Source organism: Lutra lutra, chromosome 9 (assembly GCF_902655055.1).
Source record: "Lutra lutra chromosome 9, mLutLut1.2, whole genome shotgun sequence".
Lineage (NCBI taxonomy): Eukaryota > Metazoa > Chordata > Mammalia > Carnivora > Mustelidae > Lutra > Lutra lutra.
The window spans coordinates 133,605,926-133,628,814 of NC_062286.1; the positions used below are offsets into that span (position 1 = coordinate 133,605,926).

At 55.2% G+C, this 22,889-nt stretch overlaps 1 protein-coding gene across 1 annotated transcript; it reads right to left on the reverse strand.

Annotated features, from left to right (window-relative positions):
* Nucleotides 1-488: 488 nt before the first annotated feature.
* On the reverse strand, nucleotides 489-21,717 carry KCNG1 (potassium voltage-gated channel modifier subfamily G member 1). Its single transcript, XM_047746713.1, has 3 exons — nucleotides 21,464-21,717; nucleotides 9,637-10,442; nucleotides 489-5,514 (listed from the first exon to the last, which is right to left on the reverse strand). The coding sequence occupies exons 2-3, from the start codon at nucleotides 10,414-10,416 to the stop codon at nucleotides 4,744-4,746; spliced, it is 1,551 nt and encodes a 516-aa protein (XP_047602669.1). The 5' UTR covers nucleotides 10,417-10,442; nucleotides 21,464-21,717; the 3' UTR covers nucleotides 489-4,743.
* Nucleotides 21,718-22,889: the final 1,172 nt, after the last annotated feature.

Here is a 22,889-nt window from a genome sequence, read left to right on the forward strand (position 1 = left end):
CCTGTTTAAGTGATATTTGAGCAGATAACTGAATGAAGAGAGGGAGAGAGTGGATATAACCTAGGGAAGAGCCTTCCTGGTGGCGGGAACAGCAAGGGCAAAGGCCCTGAGGTACGACCGTTTTTGGTCTGTTCCAGGACTAGAGAAGAGGTTGGCAGAGCTTACAGGAGAGACAATGGAAGCAGGTCAGGGAGGTAGGGCTGAGAGTGTGTGGGTGAGCTGTCACCACGTTGTGGCAAGCGTGGTGCTCTGAGCGGAGGAGGAGCGTTATCTGACTGGGGTTGTAATGGGGCTCCTCTGCTGCTGTGCAGAGGGGAGGTGGGAGAGCAGGGAGACCAGGGGGGAGGCTCTGGCAACAATCCAGGACCAAGAGGCTGGGGGCTGCCCCAGTGTGGGACCCAAGTGGACAGATTCCCGTTATAAGCTGACAGGCCTGGATGGGGAGAGGTCTGAGACAGAGTGGGAGAGATAGAACTTGCGTTAGGAGGAACACTTTATTTGTTTCTGAAGGAAAACATACGTGACGCCATTTTAGCAAATGGAAATCTGCGTGAAAACCGGGCTTTCTTTGACATCTTCCTTCACGCTCCAACAGCCCCCGTGCCCGCACGCCCATCATTCCACGTGTCTGGAAATGTCTACTTGCGTGTCTTTTCCTCCATCAGATTATCAGCACCTCTGGGGCAGGGGCTGGGTCCAGTTCTGTTTTTTTGGTTGTCTTGTCCCCAGCCGCTGTGACAAAGACTATTTCAGAGAAAGTTCGCTGGAAATACTTGCTCAGTGTCCACTTTGCAGATCTGCGTTTTCTCCCTGGGAGGAAGGATGTGCCCAGCAGGGATGAGTTTCCATGCCCACGTTTTCCCTTGACAACTGGACAATGTCTCCATCTTCCTCACCTCTTAACCTTTGCCTGGGCTGTCCCCTCGGCTTGGATTGCCATCCACACCTCTCCCCCAGATCCCCTTTAAAGTCCACCTCCTCAGAGAGACCTTCCCTGACCCTCTTTTTTTCCCCTCCACTTTATTTATTTAAGTCATTTCTATACCCAACGTGGGACTCGAACTCACAACCCAGAGATCAAGAGTCCCATGCTCCTCTGGCTGAGCCAGCCAGGCGGCCCCCTTCCCTGACTTTCTTAAGTGGCTTCTCTCTACCTGGTCCCAGTTACCCCTCTCCAGGTAACTCTGTGCTTACCAACATCAGAAGTTATCACCTTCAGTTCACAGGGCTCTGGTTCTGCGGTGGGAGGTGGTCTTGGTGCCTGCGCTCATCTCCCTCAGTGGGATGGGCGCTCATGCCCCAGCAACTGTGGGTGCCAGTTGCTAACGGCTCCCACCTGCACTTCTTGGACAACCAGCCCTCGGCCCGTTGGAGGGGTCTTTCAGGGTACGCCTAGGGGGCGGGGCAGGATCAGAACGAGGGAGCAACACGTGGGGCCGAATCACGTGAGTGCAAAGGCAGAGCCCATCTTTACCTAAAATTCTGATATTTAGTTCATTGTGGATTTGGGGCATTAATTTTGATTTTTTTTCTTTTTTAAAGATTTTATTTAAGTAATCTCTACACCCAACGTGGGGCTCAAACCCACAACCCTGAGATCAAGAGTCACATGTTCCACTGACTGAGCCAGCCTGGTGCCCCTAATTTTGATTTAAAAAAAAACTGCATTACAATATGATTGATCTTGATTACTGGGTCTTTTTTTGGCTTCCCTGTACATTCTGTGCGCAAGGAGAGAAGTCCTGAACGTGCTCAGGGGTAGGGCCCGGGAATCCGGGCTGTTAAATCTGCCTTCCCAAGCCCCCCGCAGTGAGTCTTGCAGGCACCGAGAGCCAAATCGGAGATGGAGGATAACCATGGGACCCAAGAAATAAAACAAATTTGGAAAGGCTTGCTTTGCTGTTTCTCCTAGGGTCGTGACTCGCACACCGCGTTCCCAGCTGTATGGGGTCTGTTGCCTGTACCAGGGTCAAAAGGGAAGCCCCATTAGGGCAGGGGCAAGGAATTTGCCCCCACGCTTCAATGAGCGGGGTTGTTTTTCAGTGTGATTTCCAGCTGGGCTTTCTGCGTCAGATTCCACATTGCCAGAAAAAAACGCAAATGCGGTCATCGTTAAGTTGGTCCCTTTTGCCCTAGAAGCAGCTGGTTAGGAGTTCCAAGGCCTCTTAATTCTTAATTAGGGCCAAAGACCCTACGCTGCGTTCTGGGTGTGCACGTGTCTAGAGGTCCTCTGTCCCTCAGGGGAGGTGTGGAGGGTGCCTACGTCTGGGTGTCTTGGACACCCAGCGCCCATCAGAACCTGTGCAAGAAGGTGCAGAAGTCTCAACCCTTCTGTGACCCCAGCTCCTCCTCTGGACAGCCCTAGACTCTGCCCTCCATGTGCGGGGGGCCCAGCTCCCCTGCCAGTGCTGGCCCGTTTGGGGGTCCCTCCTCCACCCCGAAACGTATTTGCTTTCCACTCCACTGAGTTTTCAAGGGCTCCATTGTACACGGCCCTCTGTCATGTTTCTCTCTGTTTAGCATTTTCAATTGTCTCCTGCCTCTCACAGCCACTTTGGAGGGGGAAAGAAAGGTCATCCCACAAATCTAAGGTATTATTACCATGACGGCAGGGCCCAATTGCTGGGACACCCACCAGGCTGGGGAAGGTAGAGCTAATGAGATGGAAAACTTCCTTTTCAGGCGTGAGTCACGGGAAGCAGGTGTCAGGGGAGCCTTTAACGAGGCCCTCGTGACTCACAGGATATTTCCACTCTGCCTCGCAGTGCATGGGGCTAAGATCGCCAGGCCTCCCCACCCAAGACAGAGAGAAGACGTGCTTGAAGGCCTTTCTGCTTTTTGGCCGTCTTTCCCGTTTCCCTGCATTCATTTGCTCCCCAGACATTTCGGGTCCAGGGCTCGGTGCTGGGAGTCAGCAGTGAGCGCCGTTGCCCCGTAGGGACTCACAGCGCCAGAGTAGCACTGACCTCGTGCAGGAGACAGACCGTGACCGAGTGGCAGGGAACACACGGGGCATCTTGGAAGGTCGACAGGGCGATGAAGACGACGAAGCAGGGGAGGAGGAGTTAGACGGAGGGGCTGCTGTGCCTTCTTTAGAGAGGTGGCCGGGGAAGTGAGGGAAGGGCCAGCTGTGGAGGGTTCTTCGGGAAGGGCATTCCAGGTAGAGGGATCTGCCGATGTGAGCCGGAGCTGGGAAGGGGCTGGGTGTGTCGGCAGAGCCGGAGGGCCCTGTGGTCTGTGGAGGGAGCAAAGCAGACAGGCCAGGATGAAGCTGGAGAGAAGGACAGGGCCCGGGTCCCTCAGGGCATCTGGGTTTTAGTCTCCATATCATGGGCGGCCCCTGGCGGACGCAGGCCACCAGGTCAGACGGTCAGATCTGTGTCAGAGCGAGCTTCCTGCTGCCGGCCCAAGGGAGGGGTCACGGCCGAGGCAGCAGCAGGCTTGGATAAAGAAAGCCATGTTGCTGTAGCCGTGGGGGTGAAGCCGGGCTGTGGTTCATACTGGGGGTGAAGCCGCCTCCTTGTCCTAGCACTGAAGGGCTCTGGAGCCCTCGGGCTGAGTAAATCTGTTGGCTGGCGGGGGTTGGGGGTGAGGGGGATAGGGGTCGTCTCTAACATGCATCAGGAGCAGATTGTAGCCAGGAGGGTGCTGGGAGGGTGCTCAGGAGGCTTCTGGAGGGCATGGGGAGGCCTTAGGGGGCCCCACACAGGGAGGCCTTAGGGGACCCCATACAGTGGCTCTCAGACTGCCCGGGGGCCCATGACCCACCTTCCCAAAGCATCAACCCCACTTCAGATTTAGATTTATATCCAGGGAGGTGATTTAAAGCATTTTTTTTTTTTAAGAATGTTAAAATGAATGTAGAATAGAGAAGAAAATCCACAGTATTTTTAAAAGATAAAACGAAGTGATTTCACCCCTGTATTTGGCAATGCGGACAGGACCCTTGGTGTCCACTGAACCACTGGGGTGCATTGGGGGAAAAGTCTGAGAACCCTAAAGCACCTAAGAAGCAAACAGAGGATAGAAGAGAAGGAAAGAGGGAGGAAGAGAGACCAGGAGGTGGGAGGAATCCAAGAAAAGCAGAAAGGGAATGCGGTGTTTACTGACAATTTCCCCAAAGTGTCTGTTCTCTCCCTATTCTCTAACCCCACTGGGCCCCACCAGGCCTGAACGACCCAAGCAAACAGGCCAGTTGTGGTCCCAGTACCCACGCGGGCTGGCTTTGCTGGCAAACAGCTTCCCCTCTTCGGAGCCCCATGGAAGGCATTTTCTCTTTTTCATCGGTTTTCTTTAATTGCACATGATCCACACTCAACACACACGTTCCTGTTGTCATTTGTCCTTTTTTCTCCGGGCGGACCCACAAAGCAAGTCTTTGCTGGGCATGTTATTTACATGGTAGAAAGAACAAAGCCATCTCCTTATTGGGGGGGGAACAGATATGGGGGCGGGGTGGGGGTGGGGGGCAACACAGCTGTGTGCTGGGCTCTTGACCGGCTACGGCTTCACTTGTGGAGGTGGAGCGGTGGGGACCCCTCTGTGGCTGTTGCAGACGTCCTTCTTGGGGTGTGGTTCGAGCTGGTCCCATGCAGGGGCCGCGCTCCGAGCCCACGTGCCTTCGAAGTCGTCTGGGAGCGACGGCGATAGCTTCAAACCGCAGAGGGGAGGCAGAGCTGGGGGCAGGGGGCAGGGAGGGCGGCTCCTGGCGGTGGCGGTGGCGACGGGACCGGTCCTCTGGGCTCAGTTGTTGTCTCTGGTGTCCGAGGAGGCACTTCCAAACAAGATGTCACTGTCGTGGGACATGGTGCTCAGCTGCGACTTGGTCTTGATGAGGAACTGGGCCCTCTGGAACATCACCCGCTCCTGCTCCTGCTTGAGCTCCAGGTAGGAGCGCGAGAAGGTGTGGAAGATGGAGGTCACGGGGAAGGCCATGAGCAGGATGCCGCTGAGGATGCTGCTGAGCGCCACCACCTGGCCGGGCGTGCTCCTGGGCACCATGTCCCCGTAGCCCACAGTGGTCATGGTGATGACGGCCCACCAGTAGCAGGCGGGGATGCTGGTGAACTCGGGGCTGTCGGCCATCTCGTTCTCGATGACGTAGAGGAGGGGCGCAAAGAGCGCGATGGCCACGCAGAGGAAGAGCAGCAGGAGCCCGAACTCGCGGGTGCAGCGGCGGGCGGTGAGGCCCAGCGTCTGCAGCCCCAGGGAGTGGCGGGCCAGACGCATGACGTACAGGATGCGCAGCGCCCGCAGGACCCGCAGCACCAGCCCCACCTTGTCCAGGTAGCTGTTGCCCGCGCCCGGCTTGCGGCGGCCCGCGGCCGCGCCGTCCACCAGCAGGGTGATGTAGTAAGGCAGGATGGCCACCATGTCGATGAGCGTCAGGGGGCTCCGCAGGAAGGCGAACTTGCTGGGCGCCTGGATCAGCCGCAGGAGGAACTCGAGGGAGAACCAGCCCACGCACACCGACTCCACGATGAAGACGTTGTGGCACATCTGCGAGCACTGGCCCTGGGAGGGAGAGGGGAGGTCGGGGCAGAGGTCAGTGGTCCCACCAGCCAGACTGGTGTGCTTTGCCCTGGCCCCGCCCTAGTGAGGCTCCTGGGGGGGGGGGCGTGGCCAGGCCAAGGGCTTGAGGTCCCTCCAACAACCCCTCTTCACCTCTCTCTTGCCAGCCCACACCTGCTGCGCCTGGATTCCAGACCCCAGAAGGACTGCCTCCTGGATGTCACTTCTAGGGTGTCTGATAGGCGTTTCAAACTCATCATGTCCCAAACCGGGCTGCTGTTTTTTTTAAAAAAAATTATTATTACCGAGATGTAATTGACATATGATATTGTGTCCGTTTCAGGTACACATGTTGATTTGATACGTCTATATATTGCAATAAGATTACCACTGTAGCCTTAAGCTAACACCTTTATCATGTCACATAGTTATCATTTCTTTTTTGGGGGTGGAAACAATTAAGCTTTAGCCTGTTCCGGTTCTTAGTGTCTCCTGCACACCTGCCCACCAGTGCTTTCCCTTCTTAGCAATCCCACCTTTCCAGTTGCTCAGGATGGGATTCTCAGGCTCATTCTGACACTTCTCACATAGTCCTCAGGAAATCACCTTGGTTGTTCCTTTAAAATGATTCCAGAATCAAACCTCTTCTCCTCTGTCTGCTGCCCGCACCTTGGTCCAGCCACCATCCTCTCTTGCCTGGATAGCTGCAGGCACCTCCTTCCCGGGATCCCTGGTCCCTACGGTTTATTCTGAGCACATAATGTGAATCAGATCCCGTGCCTTCTCTGCTCACCACCCTCCATGGCTCGGGAGAGATTGCTCGAGTCCTCCGAGGGCACATACGGCCTGGCTGCCACCTCTCCCACTTCCTAGCCCCCTGCCTGCCTTGTTCGTGTTCTCCAGCCTATCCCCACTCCCCAAGGCTCCCCTCACCTCCAAGCCAGGCCTTGAGTTTCTGCTCCCCCTGCAGGGGTCCTCTTCCCCCAGATACCCACATGGCTCTACCTTCCCTTCTTCCTGCTCTTTGCTCCAATATCGCTTCCCCAGGGAGGCCTTTCATGACCCCCTCCATTACCAGTCCCTTCTCCCTTTATCTTCCACCCTGATTCTCCTTTTCCTATTCTGTTTATTCAGAGGGTTCCTCATCTTTTAAAATGCTTTATAAGTCACTTATGTATCATGTTTGTTTCCACCCTCTGCCTCCCCTGCTCTTCTGCCCCAGCAGATTAGAGCCCCTCAGGGAGGGGCAGCTCGTGTGCTGTTAGCTCTCAGGACCCCAGTGCCTGGAACAGCCCCACATGTGACAAGTGACCAATTCGCGTTTGTCACCAGGATGGATGGAAGCTCATGGGACTGGCGTTTAGATGGGAGTGCCAACTCAGGGCCAGGTGGGCAAGGGGAACCCGAGGGAGCTGGGCCAGGTGGGGTGGAGGCCAGCCAGAGAGCACAGCTGTCCTGCTAGGTACCTCCTGATGGCTGCGCCTGGAGAATTCAGGCTGGAGGCCGCTGCCACGCTGAAGTTTTCAGAAAGCCTGGAAGTCTGGACTTTAGCATGAAATCTCCTGGGTTTTAAATCAATACAAAGAGAACACTCTGTGGGCCATTCAAACATGTCTGTGTGCTGCATTTGGCATGCGGGCTGTCTGCTTGTCCCTCTGGTCTGGCATGGAACTGGATGGGAGCCCATGCCCAGTGGCTTTGGAGCTCAGTCTCAAAGCGGCCTGTGGCAGAGCAGAAAGGCACACGTGGTTTTAGCCTGGGGCATCTGTCATTCCTGGGCACAGCTGGGTTCTATGAGACTCATGCTAGCAGCTCTCTCTCTAGGAATAAGTTAGAGGCTGCAGAAATGAACTAGCACTCAGTGGGCCATGAGGTTTCAGCCCTCTGGGATGGGAAGCCTCCTCCTCTAGGAGGCCTTCCTGGAGTGGGCCTCCTCCAAGTATCCCCAATGCAGTTGACAGGCCTCTCATAAGAGCCCCATTCGGTTGTGACTCACACTTACGGTCACAGGGGTGTCACTGACCCTCCTCCATGGGACCTGAAGTCCTTGCAGCTGGAACACTTGTCCTGGTTCCCCTGCATGCCAGGCGATGCCTGAACACAGCGGGCCCTCGAACGTGTGCTCAAGGAGCAAGTGAAACAGTGAACCCCACTGGTCTCCAAAATGAAGTCAAAGAACAGTGTTATCACTGAATCAAGAAAAAGCCCAAGTGTCCTAAAAAAAAAAAGCAAGTGTCAGAAGGTGACTAAAACAGTAGCTTTATTAGTATTTTCCTGATAAAGTCAGGATTGCCGATGCTGGAGCAAAGAAAAAATTTATAGCGTGTGCAGGTACTTCCAGAAGGTCTCAAATGACGAGGATTTCCTCGCTCTTTCTTTGGCGGGTACACGTCCCCTTACGGTTAGCACTGCCCACACGCTCCAGGGCCGGCCATTATTCTGGACACTTCCTGGGGAATCACTCACTGAATCCTCACAACATCGTGAGGTGAGACTCTGTGCAGCCCCAATGGCCATGTGAGGAAACTGAGGCACAGAGGGGGTAGGTAACTTGCCCACAGATGTGCAGCCCGAGTGGACACGTGGGATTCAAATTCAGGCCACTGGGCTCTAGCTCCGCCCTCCTCATCACTCCCCCTTCTCATCAAAAATTAATTTTACTGGTTGAGTGTTACTTTTTTAATACTCACTTTAAAAATCCGTGTATAAAAAAGTGTCAGAAACCCATCCCCTCTCCATGTGTTATAAATGCAATAGCCATTGCCACCTGTTCCTGCATTATATATGTATGTGGAAAAACCCTTGCCTGGTAAGAGGTTCCAATGTTCCATCAGAGAGTTCCTGTGAAGCACTCAGCGCATGCAGGGTACATAGCCGGTGCTCAATAAATGTTGGCCGGCACGATATTCATGTTGAGTTCATACAGCCATACCTATTTCTCCATTGCTTATATAATTTGTACTTGTCTGAATGTTTTGGTCTATCTTAACACTTGCTTCTAGAACCTGCCATGCTCCCCCTCCCCACCCCCATGTGGGGAAAAGCTCCCAACTTAAATGCCCCAAAGTCTCATATATTAGGAAGCTGAACTGGGGAGCACACATTTCCCACAGACTCAGCTTCCACCCAGAGCTGCTGTGTGGACAGCAGGCCAGGGGACCTGACCATATACATTTTGAGGAGCTGAGAGTTTGAATTTTTAAATGCAAGATGCTTTACTTTTGAATGTTGGCAACCAAGTGAAATTTTTAGGGACCACAGTGTGGGCCAAACACACACTTCTGTGGGGGTATATGAAGTCCAGGCTACCATGTGGGACCCGTACTTCTTTGGTCAAGAGCACAGACCTTGGACTCAGGCAGACCTGCATCTGGGCACACTGCCCTGCCTCACTGTTCTCATCTGCCATCTGGGTATGAGAACGCCTCCTGTTTACGGTTGCTGGGAGTCACTGAGAATATAAGCTGTAGAGAGAACCACGGCCCAGCCCCTGGCTGCTGGTAGCTGCCTGCCAAGTGCCACCCCTGACAATGGAGCTCACACCTTGGCCAGGCCATGGAGTAAACATTTTACATCCTCTTGCTTAACACAGAGATGTTCGCTATTTGAGCACACACGCATACACGCACAGCTGTCAATAAAAATTATATGCAAGACCCAGAAAATATCTGGGATATTTTTAAACAAGGGAATTAGGAAGCTTGAGATAGGGCTCATGTGGGTGAAATAATTCTTGATGTAGCCTGCGTTTGGCTCAGGGGCAGGCACAATAAACATCACATCATTCCCGGACTCACTCATCTGCTCCTTCCACAGAGTGGCTGAGGGCCTCGTCCATGCTCCACACTGTTCTACACCCTGGGGGCACAACACAGACCACGACAGGCACCGAGCTCGTGTTTGAAGGTGGAGGTGGACAACACACGTGTCAAGGGGACGTCAGAAGGGACTGGAGATGCTGCTCAGCCGGCACAGTCAGGGAAGGCCTCCTGGTGGAGGTGACCGCGCCAGCATGAAGGAGGCGGACTTCCGGAGAGAGGGGTCCAGCAGACTGTTTTGTCTCCTGGACTCAGAGACTCTCCCTCCGGGCAGCGAGCCTCCCCCGCACACAGCTGTGGCTCTTACCTGCTCCTCCTCCTCCCGCAGGCTGGGCAGGGTGCTGATGGACAGGTTGACGGCCGTGACGGTGACGAAGAGCACCGAGAGGCAGGCAAACACCTTGCCGGGCAGCCCCGAGTGCGGCCTCTCCACCATGTCGCGCAGTCTCCGCATGCAGCGGCCCAGGCGGCCCTCGCCCTGGGCCGGGCCCTCGCTGTCGGGGTCCTCGCTGGACAGCGGCTCATCATCGTCGTCGCGCTCCACCACGTCGGCGAACTCCTCGATCTTCTGCAGGTAGCGGCGCTTGCAGCAGCCGTCCAGGCGGTCCTCGGCGATGCCCCAGTACAGCAGCTCCTCCTGGAAGGACAGGGCGCACATCTCGCGCAGCAGGCGCAGCTTGCCCGCCCGCAGGAAGGTCAGGATGGTGCCGAAGGCGCCCGGGTGGCGGTCGAAGAAGAACTCGTTGCAGGTCACGTCGTAGTCATCACACACGTTGAGGATGTCGTCGAAGTTGGTGCAGGCCTTGAGCTGGCCGAGGCGCGTCAGCGGGAACTCCTCCAGCGTGGTCCAGGGCAGCGAGTACTTGATGCCGCCCACGTTGATGATGATCTGGCGCCGCCGGTCCTCGGGCTGGCCGGGCTGGCGGGGCGCGTCCTGGGGCCGGGGCCGCAGCCGCTGCGCCCGGCGGTAGAAGACGCCCTTGAGGGACTGGCCCTGCGGGAAGAAGGCCGGGTGGAAGGAGGCATCCGAGGCGCAGCTCAGGGCGCTGTAGTCGTAATCGGAGTTGTCTCCCGGTAGGAGGGTCATTTTGGGCTTTCACATCCCCCTTGCGCCTGGGGTGGAGTAGGGAAGAGAGACCCTCAGTGAGGCCTGAGTCTGGGCTGACGGTGCCCACTCGCCGGTATTCAGTGCTGGGGACAGAACCGTGTCCCCCCTTCTCCTCCTCCCAACTCATAGGGAGGGCCTGACCCCTGTGGGTCAGTATAGGCAGGCAGAGGGGAGGGTGCTTAGGTTTTAGCTGAGGTCATGAGGGGTGGGATCAGTGCCCTTATGGGAAGAGGAAGAGGCACCAGAGCTCCCTCTCTCCACCAAGTGGGGACACAGAAGACAGCCACCTACAAGCCAGGAAGAGAGTCCTCACCCGAAGCCAACCCCAGCGGCACCCTGAACTTGGACTTCCAAGCACTTGTGGTTGCAAGCACAGACTCTGGAGCCTCGTGGTCTGGGCATGCTTCTTAATTTCCTCATCTGTAGAGTGGATACAACCATTTCGCCTACTTTGTAGGATTGTTGAGAAGATTGAACGAATCATGTGCTTAAGAGCATTTACCAACACAGTGCCTGACCCACAGGAGGCGCTTGGTCCTCGCTGTCTATTATGACTATTTCTGTTTACCTTCCAGGGACACCTTGTATTGCTTCCGTAAGTGGAAAACCTGTATCATCGGCTGTAAGTAAGAGGCAGGGTCCAGAGAAATGCACAATTATCACAACAGTGCCATAGTTGCCTGTATACCATCCAACGTCTTGAGGCTATAGGGGTGAGCTGGACAGGGATGACCACTCCTCTAGGAAGCCTTCCTTGGCTCTTCCATCTAAATCAAGTCCTCCCACCCCTGTATCTGATCATCAACCTTACTATAACTATGCAAGCCCGACTCCTGTACGAGATTGCTTGCTCTGTAGGGCAAGAACCAGGCTCTGCTCAGCTCTGAATCTCTGTGCCCAGCAGTATAAAAGCTCAAAGAAGTAGCTGCTGAATGATTTGCTGAATGAGGCCAACATGAGGAAGACACTTCCGGAAACCTGAGGTCAAAATACCCATTTACACGGGCTCCTTCCTTCTCAGCCCTCAAAGCTAACTAAGGGTACGTGCCACTGGAATGACGTTGCTTTTTCATTCATAGCTCGCAGACTGAATTTGGCTCACAGATATTCTGCCTGGCTTGGAGGAGATTCTGAAAATTGAGGAATTTTCTGTAAAAATGTATATTCTTGGTTTCTCTTGAAAAATCAGACTATTAGGCAACATGTGGCCTAAATTCCAGCTGAGAAATGACTGTCTCCCCGTAGGCAGGGCATGCACGTGGCAATCTACCACAATCCCCACCCTTACCAGTTGTTTTCCTAATACTCACTCTCCTTCATTCTTGGATGTTCCGCTCCTAGCCCCCGCAGGCATTTGAGTTTGAGACCCCCAGATTATAGCCACCGAGCTCTCCAGAATGAAGCTTATCTATAGAAAGGGAGTAAGAGTCTAATACTCTACTTTTTAAAAATTCATCATCCCTCCCCCCAGCCCAGTCCCCCATGGAAACAAGTGGTACCAGCAAAGTCTATCAATTCCATTTCTAATACCTGAGTGTTGATCTGTGCCATGGACACGTGTAGGGAAAATGCATACGTGCACACACACACACACCTGTATGGGTAAGAAAGTATTCAACAGGAGCTGGGGTAGGGAGGTCCATTGAAACACGATCCTTCAGGGGCACCTGGGTGGCTCAGTGGGTTAAAGCCTTGGCCTTCGGCTTGGGTCATGGTCCCAGGGTCCTGGGATGGAGCCCCGCATCGGGCTCTCTGCTCCGCGGGGAGCCTGCTTCCTCCCCTCTCTCTCTGCCTGCCTCTCTGCTTACTTGCGATCTATCTCTCTCTGTCAAATAAATAAATAATCTTTAAAAAAAAAAAAAAAGAAAGAAACACGATCCTTCCTAACAGAAATTCTTGTACATAAAGCAAATCATGCCTCCACTCATTTATCTCTGGGGAAAGCTACAGTTTCACAGATTGGGTTATAGAAAACTAAGTACACCTGCGCTTGAAATGAAAATGATCTGATTTTAGAGTGTTGAGTATGTTTCTTAACTTCACCTAAAATTGGAACCCGTCTCCTAGGGCACAGCCTGCCAGAATCCCTTGGAGGAGCGAGAATAATCCCTTTTAGGCACTTCACATGAGTGGTACTGCTTTTCAGTTCGGCTGCTTTATCTTTGCCACCAGAGACAAGAGGAAAAGTGACATTCTGTTTGGCAAGAATGGTGACAGAGGGAAAGGAACCTTCCTCTGGTCCTGTAAGCCTGGAAGAGCCCTTGTGAAACTCCCTCGGCTGTAATCACCTCTTACAGACAAAATGTCTTCTTTTAAGCTTCCAGCTCTCCCTCTGGCACAGAGCTCCCCCAATTAGCGATCCCTCATTTCTTTCTCTCATGACCCTTGTCAGTTGTGAGTTAAAGGCTCAGCATCTCCTATGTGCAAAGTTATCCTGTCTCAGCATACCATTTAGCATGGAGAAGGAGAAAACCCGCGTCGCGCAGGCTGCTTGCTCACAGGAGGCCAGGTGCTGGGATTTGCTAGATGGGGAATGGGCAAACTTCTCCCTGGCCTTGGGTCTTGGGGACACCCAGTTTGATGGGTGTGTGTCGGGGGGATGGCTCTGCTTGCTAGACTCTAGTGTCTCAGGCGAAGTTCATAAATCAAACAGGCCCCAAAGCCCTGCTTCTAGAAAACAATGTCACTTTTCACCCAGCCCAATACCCTCGTGAGAAGTTTGGTCTTTTAACATTTCTCTACAGTGTTGGGTCTGTCAGTCCTAGAGCATGATGGAGTTTAGTGATTTTGTCTCTGAGGGTCTATGGATGCTTAGGAAGAGAAAGCCATTTGAGAAAGGGGCTGTGATACTGAAGATGACAAGGAGTCCTGAGCTGTCATTCAACACTTACCACGTGTTGGGTCTGGGCCAGATCTACAGGCACAGCAAAGACCAAGACAGACACAGCCCTTGTCCTCTGGGGGTGGACATTCTAGTGGCAGAGGTGGTCTCTAAGTAAGTACACAGATCATTTCAGGAAATAGAGCAAGAACATGATAGCAAGAGGAGCTGGAGTGGTCTGGGAGGGCTTCTCGGAGGAGACGACCTCGGGGCTGAGGTTGGATGGGAACAAGCCAGCCCTATGAGGACCTGGAGAAGGGTGTCTAAGGCTGAGGGAATGGGAAGAGCTTGCTCCTTGACCTGCGGGTGGGCTTGGGTGGTCAAGCCAAGAGAAGGCCGAGTGGCTGGATGCAGTGAGTGAGGGGAAGGTGGGAGAAGTTGAGTGGGAGAAAGTTAGCAGACACCAGATGGAACAGAGCCTAGTGGGCCATGACATGGGCTGGGGTTTAGTCGGGTGGGGGGGTGGTGGTCCTCAAGAGTAGACTATGGGTGGGCTGGGGAAAACAGGCTGGCATTCTCTGTAGTCATTCTTGAAAGAGTCAGCTAAGGCTTGAAGTGGGACTAAGAATTGGCTGCATTCCAGATGGACTTTGGAGGAATTGCTGCTAAGACTTGCTGTGGGAGGGGAGTGTGGTGAAGGGGAGAGAATGGATTCCAGTGGTGCCATTCACGGAGGAGACACTAGGTGGCGTTTTGGTGAGCCTCCTGTAGAGGCAGCATTTGCTGGCTGTGGGATTGTGGACCGGAGGGCAGATGGGCAAATCAGGGAGAGAGAGTAGGGATGAGGGTGGTTTGCGTGGATGGATGGATGGACGGAGGCAGACCACACCAAAGCTGCCTTGATGAGTGTGTGTGTGTGTGTGTGTGTGTGTGTGTGTGGTGGTAGTGGTAGTTTCTGCTGGTCGTTTTGACCTGGCTGAGCTGCAGAGGACAGGAGGGCCAGGCTAGCAGAGAAATGGCAGAGCCCAGAGGCTGAGGCACTCCCAGTGCCCAGCACCCAGCACTCAGCACCCACTTTTTTGTCGAAGTTGTACTCCACACCGGGCCTGGCTAGTGCAGGTAGATCCCACTAGGGAGACGTGTAGAGGGAGTGCTGTGCCCCCACCAAGATGCCCTGATCCTAATCCCTGGAATCTGTGAATAGGTTAGATTACATGTGAGGAGGAATTAAGGTTGCCAGTCAGCTGCCTTTCAGACGGGAAGATGATCCTGGGTTCTCTGGGGGCCCACGCCATCATGAGGGTCCTTAAAAGATGGAAGAGAGAGGCAGGAAAGCGTTTCGGATGCCATGGGGTGTGAGGAAGACTTGGCCGGCCACCGCTGGCTTTGAAGATGGAAGGGGCCACGACAGCAGGCAGCCTCTAGAAGCTGGAAAAGGCAAGGCCTGGTTCCTGGACTCCAGAAAGGAATGCAGGCTGTGGATCCCTTTATCTTAGCCCTGCAAGGCCCATTTGAGACGTCTGTCTCCCAAAATGTGAGGTAAGGAGGTTGTGCTGTTTTCAGCTGCTCAGTTAAGATAGCAATATTGGGGAGATTCAGAAAAAGCAGGTCCTACTCCAGCTTGGGGGACAGCTTGCTGACTACTCCAACCTGGGGAAGCAGAAGAGCCCATGCACTTTGAAACCTGGAGACCTGGGCTCAAGGCCAGTCACTCTGACTTTGGGCAAGTCATGTCTTACCTCTGAGACTCACTGTCCTCATCTGTAAAATGGGGATATGAAAAGCTCCTACCTCCCTGTGTCATGGTGAAGACCAAGGCAGATGACCTGGGTTATGTGCTTGGCCTAATACCTGACACACAGTGGACCCTCAACAGACACCCGCTGTATTTTTAACCACGAGGGAGGTCTGTCATCTTTCTCTCCACCTGCCAAGGGTGACTCCTTTCTTGACCTGATCCAATGGGATTGGAACCTGGCATTGGTCTGAGCCCCAGAGCTCCCTGCTGGAGGAAGTACTGCCCGATACAAGCGTGTTGCTGCTGTATGAACCAGCAATCCCAGTCCTGGGTGTATTTCTCAGACCTGGGACCCCAGGGGGTGTGGGACACAATAATAGATCATTTGCACACAGAACCTTGACTCGAGGTCTGCTTCTGGGGATTCAGATCCAAGAGAGGACCCAAGTACAAGAATGCCGGTCCTGTGTTGCCTGGGGTCCCCTGGTGTCCATGCTGGGGCCAGGGTGGGGGTGGGCAGGTGAGGGATGGGGGTCGGGTGAGATGGACAAGTGAGTCGTGGTAGACACAGATGGTGGACTCCTATATGTCGCACAGGAATTAGAAGCATTGAACTAGATGTAGGTTTAGCAACACATTTAGATCTTGAAAGCATGATGCCGAGTGCAAAAGAAACAGAAGTTTATAGCACTATGCTATTTATGTAAATGAACACACACACACACACACATACACACACACATTACAAATTTGACAGACTCAAGCACAAGGAAGGATGTATATCCACTGCGGAGAGGGTGGCTGGCAGGACAAGGGAACAGGAGAAGCAAGGGGAAGGGGGTGTGTGGAACGAGAAAACAATGAATAAAACAGCCTGGCACAGGTCAGGGATGAACAGTGGCACGAAGTGAAGAGTGTGGTTAACACAACTCTGGGATTTAATCCAGGTAAAGAAAAATGAAGAGCAGGAAACCAACCAAGCCACCAGGCTCTAAATTGCCCGAGTGCTCAGGGGAGACACAGATTTGGAGGACCATCCCTACACCTTCGTAGTCAGAATCCTGGAGTGTGGGGGGTGCCCAGGAATTGGCATTTTTGACAGGCTCCCTTACGGATGCTCATGTACGATCAAGTTCAAGACAGACAAAAAGAGAGTGTGCCTTAAATACCTGTAGCCCACACCTCCTGCGGGGCCGGGGGCTTCAAGAGCGGCTCTGGACTTTGGTGGGGAACCCCCTGACCAACTTCTCCACCTTTTGGGGGTCCTGGAAAGCTCTGTGGGTCCCAATCTTGGGGGAACTTCACTGGAGAAGGAGAAACCCTTCTGCTCTGAGAGAAAAATCTTCCTTCTGCCTTGGGGCTGCCTCGATCAAATTCCCCTTTGGGACCCCACGGAACTGCTGAAACTCCCCGTGCAACTTCTTTTCCTTCCTCTTGGAAGATGATGTGCACCAGCTCTGACGGAGGGCTGAGTACTCATTTCCAAGATTAATGGTCATTGAAACCGTAAGGAGTTCTGGGTGGCAGAGGCTGCTGTGTGGTCAGCGTCTGCTGCGAATGGAGGGGCTAGACCTGGGGGTGGGAGTAGGAGGGGAGAGTGGGATGGGACGAAGGTCCAGGTCAGGCTGGTCTGGCCACTGCAGCTGCTCCTGCTAATGACCTTTTGGCCTGAGACAGCCATCTGCACCCACTGTGTCACTGGCCCCCTCTGAGCCTCTTTTCTCCCTAAAGGAGAAGCATGACGAGCTCACAGGGCTCTTGTGAGGCTCTGGTGAATGGAGGGTTGCTGTGGGGATTAGCAGTGTCACCTGATCGCTGACCCCCCATCGCCACCTCCCATCAAGGTTATGAGCGGGTTCCATAAACTGGTGTGCACTGATTCGAACTGCTAAAATACCTCCTGGTATTTTTAACAAACCATGGGTCTCTCTTGACTCTGTTCTTCCTGCCCTGTGCCCCTCCCTTGGGACGTAGCTCTCTGTCCCTCTTCCGAGAGTGGGAGGGGGGACACTCCCTCATGGTGCTGTAATGACGACAACCACAGCCACCCTTAATTGCATACTAAATGCTATGCGCTGTGTTAAGAGCCTTCATCGAGTGAGCCTTTCAGGCATGACCACTAACACCCCCATTTTATAGATGAAGAAATCGAGGCTTTGCTAAATAAAAACTCAGGACTCTGCTGATATAAGTGACAAAGCCAGAATCAGTCTACACCTATAGGACTCTCTGACATCTGCATTTGACCATCTCCCTGGATTACTAGCTCCCAGGAGAAGGGGTAGGTCTCTACCTCCTGCTGCAACCTAGGGACTGGATCTCTCTTCTCCGTGTCTATGGATGAGCTTTTGGAAAATCTTTTGTGATGGGGAGAAGCAGGCAGTCACCGTGGCTGGGGGAAACACATTGATTGCTAGTGTATATTTGCACACAGCAGAGCAAGATATCAACAAAACCACTGAGCTGTCAAATTCTGAGTTGCCATTTTGGCCTCCGGGTGGAGAGCTCTCCCGGTGCCGGTGCCGTAAACACTGTCAGAGGTGAGGGTGTGGCCTCTGGGCCTGCCTGCCTGCCTGCTTCCCTACTTTCTAGCTGTGCACCCTTGCAAAAATGACTTCACCTCTCTCTGCCTGTGTGTTCTCAGCTACAAATTGCAGTCACCATCACATTTTCTGTGAGCACTTGGAGCTGTGTCTGCACATGTTCGGGCTCTGTGTTTGCTAGAATGGCTTCTGTGTAGCAAGCTTGTCACCTCCCCTCACACTTCCTTTCTTAAAGGAGGCATGTGAAGTGGAAAACACTTTCCAGAGTGGGGCTTTGGTGCTGGCTCTCCTCTTACATTGGTACTGATGTCATCACCCCCTCAGCTGAGCCTCTGTTTCCCCATCTGTAACATAAGTTGATGAGGCATACCCCTGTGATAGGCAGAATAACGGACCGCCCCAAAGGTCTATGTCCTAATCCTCAGACCCTGAGAATGTGTGACCTTATGTGGCAGAAGAGATTTTGCTGGGGAGACTAATAAAATATGACTATTTTGATAATCCTGGATTATCGGGGAGGGGTGCATGTAGTCACAAGCATCCTTTAAGAGGGAGGCAGGAGGGTCAGGTTTGGAGAAGTGGATGGGATAGTGGAAGCAGCAGTCAGAGTGATATGGGGCCAGGAGCCAAGGGTGCAGGCAGGTTCCAGAAGCTGGAAAGGGCAGAGAAATGGATTCTCCCCCAGGAGGAACATAACCCTGCTGGCCCCTTGACTTTAGGGTAGGGAGTCCCATTTTGGACTCCTGATCCCTCATTCTGTAAGATGCTAAATTTGTGTTCCTTTAAGCCACTAACGTGGTGGTAATATTGTGGCAGGAGGGAATGAACACAAGCTCAAAGGCAACTTTCTAAAAGAAAAGCGTTTCTCTCCTGAGCAACTCGGGCTTTGGTTTCTTCCTTTCCCATCATGATTCTCAGCCTGTGGCGTTCCCTCGCTCTGAGATCTCCCCACGATGCCCTTCTCCTGCCAGTGTGGCTTCATCTGTCAGGGTTAGGGCTCCTGGCCGGGCTGACTCAGAGGCGGGTCATGCTGCATTAATTCCCAATTAAAACGTTAATCAAAATGGATCCAGCCAGTAGGCTGGCCCGGGTCCCAGCGTGCTGGACCGCCCAGAGATGCGGCACCAGCATGGAGAATCTGTCTTGCCTAGCTACCTGCTGTCCATCCTCATCACCATGCAACAACACCGGAAGGATCTCAGCCCTGCTCCGAGAGCTGGGGCCGAAGACGTAGATGTAGCCGAAGATGTAGCTGCTGGGAGCCAGGCTTTTCCCTCCATCGCCACTTGCCCCCCAAAAGAAAATGTGCCAGAGTCTCCATAAAAAGACCAAGTGGCCTCTGGAGCCTCCTTGTTCTGCTTCTGGCAAAATAACAGCAAATGCACATTTGCCTTCGACCGGGATGTGTTTTGGGGTGGGAGCCAAGGGTCCTTTTCTATTTGCCTCCTTGCAGCGGGGAAACTTGGGAGCACAGGCATCAGCGGAGGAACCAGCCTGGGGGGGAAGGAAGCATCGTGGACCCATGCAGCCGGAGGGGGACACCTGCGTTCTCAGTCCCTCCAGCCCTCAGGAAGCGTTAAGGCTGCAGCGTGTGTGGTAAGCGGTGGTGGCCCGGTGAGGAAGGAGGGAGAGCCTGGCTGCACTTGCCTGCCTGGGGAGATGCAGGTGTGGGGCAAAGTCCCCAGAGAGCAGGCACAAATCTGAGGCCAAATGCAGGTTCTGTCTGTGGCACGTTCCTTTGTGTCCCGATTTTGTTAACCACATACTGTCTATGTCATCAAAACGGCCCACAGTGATTTGAGTGCTTTGCCGCTAGACTTCCCTGCCTACCCCTTCTCGTTCATTCTATGTGGCCACCATTTCCCACCCAGGGACTCCATTTCTGGGTTTAACAAATCAACCAAGAGTGGATTCCCCCATGTCTTCGGCCACCGGAAGTGCTGATGCTTCATGATGTATTCAGACAGCCCCGTCAGGATACTTTTTCGGGGGTGTGGGGGATTAATTCCTTCATTCTGATTGGAGTGTTTATGTCCTGCATCCAGGACACATTTCTCTGCTCTCACGTTCCCGGGGGGCATCTGGCAAGCCTCTTGCCGGGGCCCCGCTGTGTGTCCAATTTAGAGAATTCCAAGCGGCAGTGGGACTGGAGCTGGGCTCCCACGTCTGTCCTGACCAGGCTCCAGGGTGCCCCCAGCCTGGGTTCTTAAACTTTGGGACAGGGATCAAGGCTGCCTTGTTTCCAGCCCACTCACAGCTCCCCACGGGTTTGGAGCATGTTTCATGACAGACATCTTTCCACTGGAATGGGCTGTGTTAGGGAATGACCCATAAGGTCCGTCCCCAGGGATCATCCTAGCCTGTCTTTTGGACACACCTTCCTTCACTCCCCACTCAGCAGGGGCCTCTGCAGAGGTCCGAGACAGAAGACACCAGGGCAAGCTCAGGTCTGGGAGAACCCAAGAAATCCACTCAAGAAAGAGAAAGAGCCCTGGCCACATGGCTCACAGCGTCCCGGGGCCCCAGCAGGTCAGACTTCCCTTGGAGACTTGCTCCCCACAGGGACTCTGACTGCAGTCATGTGTGGGGTATCAGACACACCCTAGTGAATAAACCTCTGGTCAGATTCATTGAGGCAGGAACCCCCCACCCCAAAATGAATCAGAGCAATTCCTGTTCCCTCATGGCACTTCCCCCTGCCCCTATCTCAAGGTACCAGTGACAGAGATGTCCGCATCTGGGTGACTTTGGTGGCTGGCACCCCGTAAGTGCTTCAGAAAATGCCTGCTGAACAGACAACTTTAATAAACCCTTCTCGGTGGGAGCCTGCCTTCATCGGTCGGGTTAGCTCAGTATTTCTCAACACTGCCTCTCCATGATCAGCCTCCCCTAAGGAGATTTTTGAAGACATTTTTGTCCTATCCGAGAACCTAGTCCAGCTGTCCCGCTCTCTTTGGGAATGACTGCATTCTATGAATGGAGGCAAGGCCATTCTGCTTCTGCATATACACCTGGGGGCTGCTGCAGTGGGGCAGCCCCGGACCTCCTCAAGGCAAGGGCTTGGGCTTGACCCCTACTCCTCTCTAAGCTGCAAGATGCTTCCCTCTGATCCCATCCCTCTGCTTCAGTGTTCTCGTCCCAGCTCAACACCTTACTAACTGCTCCCTAAATGAATGAAATAATGCATGTTGGGCCCTTGGCATAGTGAGCTGTGCATAGTAGGTGCTCAATCCCTCTTTGTCCAATCCATGAATGAAAGAACTTCTCTCTTTTCCTTCCTTACCCAAACACTCCTGTCCATCCAGGCTGAGCCCCTCCCGGGTATGGAGCCCCTGAAGCTGAGGAGGCGGCCACCCACTCTCCCTAGAAGATGCTAGAGCCTCCAGTGAACACAGCTGCCTTGGAATCCCCAGCGCCTAGCACACAGTGGGCGCTCGATAAAAGCTAGCTGAGTAAATGAATGAATGAGTAAATGAATAAAGCCCGCTGGTGGAGATGCTCCATTCTGTGCCCGAGGATGGAGTGAATAAGCCAGAGGTGGGCGCCCCCTCTTCCACCTCCCCCCAACACTCCCCCCCCCCACCCCCAGGATCCAGAAACCTCTGCCACAGCCAGGAGGCGCCCCCCGCCCCGTCACCTCGGCGGAGCACGTCCAGCACTTCGCACCCCGGAGACGGCTCAGAAAAAACTGAAGCCGGACCCGCACCGTGACGGCGGCGAGCGCGCCCCACGCCGCCGCCCGCAGCCGCTCCCGGGTCCCCGGTCGCCCCCGCCTCCCCGCCCCGCGGCTTTCGGTGCCCTTGCAGGGGAGCCGAGGGTTCACGGCCACGTGCAGCCCCCAATTCCCGAGCCCGAGCCCGAGTGTACAGGCGCTGGGGGCCGATCGGCGGCGCTCGGCGAGGCCGCCGCGCGCAAAGTTCCCACCTCAAGTTCCCGTCACGGCGTCCCCGCGGCGGAGTTGGCCCGGCCGCGGCTGCCGTTCCCCCGGGCGGCCGGCGGGTCCCGGGCGAGGGCGCGAGCAGGGGCTGGGAGCCGCCCGGGCCGCCTCCCGGAGCCGCGGGCAAACTTCGGCCCCCGGGCCCGGCTCAGCTCCCGCACTCGGACCCTCGGCCACCCCGCCTCCGCGTCCCGGTCCCCGCCGGGCTCCGAGTGCGCCGGGAGCGCCGCGCCGCAGCCGCCGAGGGAGGGACGGGGCAGGAGGCGGGACGGAGGGAGGGGACTGCGCGCGGGGCGGGGAGAGTGGGCGTGCGGCGGAGAGCGCGGCGCGGGCCTCGTCCTGCTGCCGGGTTCCGGCGGGTCTCGCGCCCGGGTGGGCAGCGCTCCGACCCGGACCGCACGCCCGGGGCCTCCTGGCCGCCAGCTGCCCACCCCGGCCTCCCCCGCGCTCGCCGCCCCGGAGCCGTCCGCGCGCCCTCCCCCCTCCCCGCCCCAGGTCGCGCGCCTCATCACGTGCATCCACCCCCCGCCCGCGCTCCGGGGCCCCAGTGGCTCTGCATCCCTCGCGTCACGGCCCCGGGGTCTACACGTGCCACGCTAAGTCCCCACGCTCCGCGGCCCCGGGGCCGCGCGCCCTTCGGCCTTCTGGGGGCCACATGTCGCAGCCTGTCGTGTGCTGTTCCCGCGGGGTCCTCGTGCCCCTGCGGGCCAGGGGCTGCAAGCGCCTGGCAGCGTCAACTTCTTAGGGACGGCACCTGCCCCTTCAGGCGTCTTTCCCTCCTGGTCCCCGTGGTCCGGCCGCCTGCACGCCTGGCCGACGCGGGGCACTCACACCCGGGCCTGGGGTCCCGGGTTCCCGGGGTCTAGCACCCCTTGGTGCACGGGCAGCCGGTCGGGAGCGACGGCTCGCTTCGAAATTTGAAGGAGTTGCGCTTTTGCTGGGGGTCGGGTTGGACGGCTTCCTCCAGAGCCACCGCAGGGCTGGCCTCTTAGAGTCCTTTGCCTCGCACCCTCCTTTCCTCTTTTCCTTGAAGTCTCTACCGCCTTTTCCCGCCGCGGTCGGAGAACCCAGAGAGGCCGCGAAGAAACCCCACTGTGGGCGGGGCCTGAGACCTCCCACCGAAGGGTGGGGAGCAGCCTCTGCAGGTGCACGCCCATGCTTTCTGGGACTTAAGGAAGAGAAATAGGGTTCGAGTGTCCGTTCAGCAAACGGTGGCTTCCTGGGGCCGCGGAGATGACCACAACAGACAAGGACTTGTCCCCAAGAACTCACCTTCTGGCTGAATCATGAAAACTGCTGACAAGTATGATTGCAGTCTGTGAGGGGGGCAAGGAAGAAGCCAGAGCCGGGGGGGGGGGGGGGGGGGCGGGTACAGAGTGAGGGGAGAGACCGTTTTCGGTAGACCGCTGAGGA

What these genes read in the sequence shown, in the direction of transcription:
- KCNG1 (XM_047746713.1), bottom strand. Translation starts at nt 10,416, where the DNA reads ATGACCCTCCTACCGGGAGACAACTCCGATTACGACTACAGCGCCCTG. An exon ending in TGCGGGAGGAGGAGGAGCAG is followed by an intron (nt 5,515 to 9,636) that starts GTAAGAGCCACA and finishes TCTCCCTCCCAG; the next exon opens with GGCCAGTGCTCGCAGATGTG.